Source organism: Helianthus annuus, chromosome 7, assembly GCF_002127325.2.
Source record: "Helianthus annuus cultivar XRQ/B chromosome 7, HanXRQr2.0-SUNRISE, whole genome shotgun sequence".
Lineage (NCBI taxonomy): Eukaryota > Viridiplantae > Streptophyta > Magnoliopsida > Asterales > Asteraceae > Helianthus > Helianthus annuus.
Window position 1 is genome coordinate 75538836 of NC_035439.2, and position 6308 is coordinate 75545143.

Sequence of the window (6308 nt, forward strand, 5' to 3'; positions counted from 1 at the left end):
TCCCTTTGGTTTCACTTTCGTAACCATTTCAGTTCATGTATTCTGTTAGTACAGGGACTGAAATGGTTACAATGTGGACTGAAATGGTTACGAAAGTGAAACCACAGGGACTGAAATCGTAATTTTTAAACAAATGGATTGAAATAGTGTTTTTTTAACAAACCATAGGGACGAAAAATAAGACGGGGATGGTTCCCTTTCATATCAACCATAATAAAACCCAAAAAAAGTCATGCGTTAACAACTTATACTACCCTTTTTAAGACTTGTAAGTACACGCTTTATAAACACTAAACACCCTTACATACCCATACCCAAGTTAGCTAAGGGGCTGTTTGGCGACTTCTGAATGGTTAAGTACTGAACCAGTAAGAGGTCTGAATCATTAAGTGCTTACCTAGTATGAGGTTTGAACCATTAAGAGCTAATATAATGCTTAACCGTTCAGAGGTAAATATCTGACCAATTCAGATTAGAGGTCTTAATCATTCAAACTCTGTATAATTCCTAACCATTCAGAGGCAAATGTCTGAATCATTCAGACATTTGTTCGCTAAACAAACAGTCTGAATCATTAAGTGCTGAACTAATAAAAAGTCTGAATCATTAAGAGCCCTATTAAGAGGTAAACAAACAACCCTAAATGTTATATTGTATAACTATATCACCAAACATATATGTTTATAAAAATATATGAATCTTGCAAGAACACTTTGTTACATTACATGAGTACCCAACTCCAAGTACCTAACAAAGTGGGTGTAGAGAAAAGAAAAAGAAAGGCACGTTATTATTGGTCACAACTTAATAGTGACTAAAAACCCTCGTCACCAAAGGTTGCGGATATCCCGATGCCCTCGCATTTACAATATATACCCCTGCCACCAACACACACTCTCCTCACACACAAATATTCACATTACATTCATTGTACCCTCCGCCGATCCGATCCGATCCGATCCATTCATGGCGGCGTTCACCGGAGCATCCTCCACAACCCTGATCTCTCCTCCACATATTTCACGTCAATGTCTGGTATATATACGTATACATATATTTTGTATTTGTGATCTATAGGAACACTTTGATTGTTTGTGGGTTTGATTGTTAATTGAAGGTGGAAGTTGTTGTTTTTCTGTTGGTGTTGGTTTAAGGTGTTTTGATTGAATTTTCTAGATCTTGAAGTATTGCAATTGATTGGAGTTTGATTTTGATGTCAAAAAGTTGTGATTTTTAGTGAAAAATTGTGTAAATGAATAAAAATTGAAAAGATAAGTAAGTAGTGTTTGAAACCCTTATTTTGAATTGGGGAAAAAAGAAGATAGATTCGGATGGTTTGTTTTATTCGGGTTATATATAGCTTGTAGCATTAAAATTTTATTGAGTTAAAGCTTCATGTAGTTTTAAAAATTCAAGAAATTGGGTTATTTTGTATTATAGTTATTTGTTGTTACCTCTATGTCCCCCGGTCCTGCGGAGCTTGACCAAAAGTTCCGAGTGATGGAAAGTCATGGGACCCAATTTATATATTGTATAATATTTAGGCAAAATAATCGGGGGGACAATCCTATATAATTTTAAAATTTTCGGGTGAAAAATAGGAAATTTTACACTTCTAACCGAAACATTCGGGGGCGGGTGCACCCCCCACTTTACACTATGCTCCGCCATTGCCCCGGTGCGGTCAGGATGTACATGGTTTGGTTTGGTTTTAATTGGTTTTGTTAGTTTTGATTTACGATTAAATATACAAAATGGTTTTGCTAATGTATCGACTACTGTTTTTTTATCGGCTTGTTTTTCTTGGGTTAGATTTGATGTAGATTTGTGATCAGATGAAAATAAAAGATTTTAGTAAGTTTAATATATATTTAGTTAAGGAATTTTTTCAACATCAAAATCTAACAATCTTACAATCAAACAAATGCGGTTTTTAGAAAATGGTTTAACGAACCATCAGTTATTTATTTAGTCTGGTTCGGTTTTGTTGGTTAGTTGAGTTGCAGTTCAGTTATTCTGTTATCAAATCTGGGATTTTTAGGTGTTAGTTGTTAATTAATTTTTTTATATCAAATCATGTATCAATACATATAGTGTTTTGTTTGTGCTCTGACGGGGAAACAATATGAGTTATATCAACCTAAGTGTCACGTTATTCAACAAGAAACTATAATCGTGCGCTACTAATTCAAATCTATATATACTTATGATTCTACTTCATGCAGGCATCAACTAGAATCTCTGGTCTGAAGATGGTTTCTTTCTCCAATTCAGGAAGAAGCAACCTCCCGGTCTCATTTCGCCGCCTTCAAATTTCTTGCGCTGTGAGTGATTACAAAAAAAAAAAAATAATAATATGTTAACTAGGATTACAAAACAGTTTTATTAAAATAATAACTTAAAATCTTTTGTATAAAAATGGTCTAGGAGCCTGTATGCATTAAAAGTAAATTTTGGACGACTTTCAACCCAAATGACTGGTTTTCATTTTAGTGGTCATTTTTTTAATTGACCCGTTTGAGATAAAACATAATAAGTATCTTCGCTGGGCTCGGTTTGGTGGGCTCTGGCCCAGCCCAACTCAGCGCGTTATGAACTCATTCCACACGTTTTGCAGGCCAAGCCAGAGACCGTGGAAAAAGTTTGTGACATTGTTAAAAAACAGCTGGCTCTAAAAGATGATGTTTCAGTTGCTGGTGACTCAAAGTTTGCTACACTAGGAGCTGATTCACTCGACACGGTAACTCCAAACTAATAAATTTATAAACTTTATGTTATGATTTCACCAGAAGCTATAAGCTTATATAATTTCGTTATTTTTTTTTTTTAATTTTGGTGATTCCATCTTAAATATTGTTTTCGGGTTTTTATTTATTTACTAATTCACTCGACACGGTAACTCCAAACTAGTAAATTTAGAAACATTATGTAATGATTTCACCAGAAGCTTATAAATTGTATGTTTTCCTTATTTATTTATTTAATTATTTTTGGTGATTTTTGTTCCAGTTTGAATATTGTTTTTGGGTTTTTATTTATTCACTAATTCACTCGACACAGTAACTCCAAACTAGTAAATTTTATAAACCTTATGTTATGATTTCACAGAAGCTATAAACTTGTATAATTTCGTTATTTTATATATTTTTGGTGATTTTTGTTCCATCTTGAATATTGTTTTCGGGTTTTTATTTGTTAACGGATTTATTCGACACGATAACTCCAAACTAATAAATATATAAACTTTAAGTTATGATTTCACCAGAAGCTAAAAGCTTATATAAACAACAACCAAGCCCGGTAAAATCTCAAGCTATTGGTAGGGTCTGGGGAGGGTGGAATGTAGGCACACCTTACCTCTACCCCTGGGGATAGAGAGGCTGCTTATATAATTTCGTTATTTTTTTATGATTGGTGATTCCATCTTAAATATTGTTTTCGGGTTTTTATTTATTCCACTGATTCACTCACATGGTAACTCCAAACTAATAATATATAAACTTAATGTTATGATTTCACCAGAAGCTAGAAGCATATATAATTTTGTTATTTCTTTATTTGATTTATTTTTGGTGATTTGTGTTCCATCTTGAATATGGTTTTCGGGTTTTATTTTTTTCACTAATTCACTCAACATGGCAACTCCAAAGTCCAAACTAATAAATTTATGAACTTGATGTTATCATTTCACCAGAAGCTATAAACTTATATAAAATTGTTATTAATTTGTTTAATCTTTGGTGATTTTTTCCATCTTGAATATTGTTTTCGGGTTTTTATTTATTCACGAATTTACTCAACACAGTAACTGCAAACTAATAAATTTATAAAATTTATTTCACTAGAAGCTATAAACTTATATAATTTTGTTATTTATTTTTTTGGTGATTTTTGTTCCATCTTGAATATTATTTTCGGGTTTTTATTTACTCACTAATTCACTTGACACGGTAACTCCAAACTAATAGATTTATAAACTTTATGTTACGATTTCACCAGAAGCTATAAAGTTTATAGCTTCTCGTGAAATAAACTTTATACTTAATATAAAGTATAAACTCTATATAATCTCGTTATTTATTATTTAGTTATTTTGGTGATTTTTATTCGTTGAATATTGTTTTCGGGTTTTTAATTCTCACTTTGTTGTCTGTTTGCAGGTTGAGATTGTGATGGCGCTTGAGGAAGCGTTCGGTATCACTGTGGAAGAGGAGAGTGCCCAGAGCATAGCCACTGTTCAAGATGCAGCGGATCTTATCGAGAAGCTCTGTGAGAAAGACTCTGCGTAATCAATGATCAGAAAGATCCCGTCTTTTGTTTTTGTTTACTATGACTGTTGTTCCCGTTGTGTGTGTTGTTGAATGTTTTTCGAGTTAGATGGTTAGTGTTTGGTCCTTTTTGAAGAACTTGCATTGTGTATGTTAATTGGCTTGACATATGTTGAGTCTATTAGATATTGGGAAATGGAAGTGATAAAACAATGGGATTAGAGAACATTGTTAGCATGTTTGGGTCATTAGCCAGCCAACCCGCTTATATAATCGGGTTGTGTGGCTCGTGTTTAGTTTATTTGTGTTAGACTGGAGGGTATGGAGAGCCTTATCCCCAAGAGGATGGGCCGCCACGTCACCGTCACGTAAGTGGGGCTTGAAGGGGATGGACCTAGGGGGTGGGGATGAACCCCTTTATATATGTGTATGTATGTATAGCTGTGTGTGTGAGGAGAGAGGAAAATGGCCCGTCGATCCCGGCTTGTGGAGGACGGAGACGACGCGCTGGGCCTATGGGGGGCGGTGTTCCGGGGCGGCGCCGGGCCTCGCCATGCCCCATACCCTCTAGTCTTATGGGTGTGTTTGGTTTGGTCCCAGGTTTCGGTTACTTCATATGTGACATGAATTGCTGCCCCAACATAACTTGTATTTCAAGGTGTCTTTTTAATAAACCATTACGATAATATAAATTCAATTCTGCTACGATTGAATTGAATTTATATAGGTTTTTCGATTTCATCTACTATGATTTAAGACCTGCGTTTTTTTTTCTCTAATTTTGATCGTATTTAGATCATCTTTGAGCAATAGTTGAGGGGTCCAAACTGTAATAATCGATAGTATTACTTAACAGAAGTCGGTAATGATAGTTGGTATTGTTGAGTTGAGCTAAATTCTATGTCTTTCTCAGTCTAAACTTTCTTCTAAAATGTAAGTTGTTGGAAGATTAGGGGTTTGAAGGTAAGTTAGGGGGTTAAGTATGATGTTTTGTGTGTTCAAGTGTTTTTATGTTTTTTAATGTGTTATGTTACCATATCTAGCTTTAAAACACTAAAACTATGTTTCTAGTCTATTTTTGGTGTTTTGGGTAGTGTCCGGTTAATTGTTCGGTTGTCGGTTCGTTAAAGTGTTAAGTAGTGAAATTTACAAGGTATGAAGTACCTTTGTGACATGTTTTCATTCCCGACACTTTACAAGTTATTTTGGATGTTTTATACTACTTTTTGCATGTTATTTGAGTGTTTAAGTGCTGAATTTTGCTAAAAATGCAGAATTCTACGTTTAAAGTGCGTTTCGGACAATTTTTAGTGCTTATTTTAGCTTCCGGGAAGTGTTAATGTAAACCTTTGTTCACCCACTTGGGTTTTAATGTATTTTTGATGTTGGACCTACATCTAAGTACTAAATCTATCGTTTAACTGAATACTGAAGCTGTGCTGACACAGCTTGTTTAACCGGTGAGTTTACTACTCATTTCGACGCAACGCTTAATGTATTGCACAATGCGATAAATGAAATATGTGACATGCATGATTTCAAATGTATAACATGCAACCATATAATGTTGACGTTTAAACACATAAATGCAGGAAATAAATAATTATTACAATAGTATGGAAATTACCGATTTCGTGTCAGTTGTCACAAATTGGATTGTAGATGAATAAACATTTGAAGAATAAATTGGGTCTGGATCAAAATGGATATGAACTGGATTGTAGAGGAATAAACCTTTGAAGAATAAAATTCGTTTTTCTTTGTTGTTTTAGTCGCATTTGACCGTTTAACTCAAACACTAATTGTTTTTAGTGTTTATGTTAGCCTTTTACAAAGGTGGGGACCAGACGGACGAACAAGCACGCGAAGAGTTGAACACTATTAAACTGCTATATTTCTGGAGACGTTCACGGGAAGATTGAAGCATGATCGTGCACAACAAAGTTTTTGAGTTTTAAACTTGAATATCTCTAAACGGTAAATTAAGTGTATTAATCCGCGGTGTCGATTCGTCTGGGTTATCAGTTAACCCAGGCTCGT

The 6308-nt window shown here is 34.4% G+C and overlaps 1 protein-coding gene across 1 annotated transcript; it reads left to right on the top strand.

Annotated features, from left to right (window-relative positions):
• The first annotated feature begins 782 nt into the window (after window positions 1–782).
• LOC110918769 (acyl carrier protein 1, chloroplastic) lies at window positions 783–4496 on the top strand. The gene is made up of 4 exons (XM_022163055.2): window positions 783–1035; window positions 2226–2324; window positions 2618–2740; window positions 4161–4496. The coding sequence occupies exons 1-4, from the start codon at window positions 967–969 to the stop codon at window positions 4287–4289; spliced, it is 420 nt and encodes a 139-aa protein (XP_022018747.1). The 5' UTR covers window positions 783–966; the 3' UTR covers window positions 4290–4496.
• Window positions 4497–6308: the final 1812 nt, after the last annotated feature.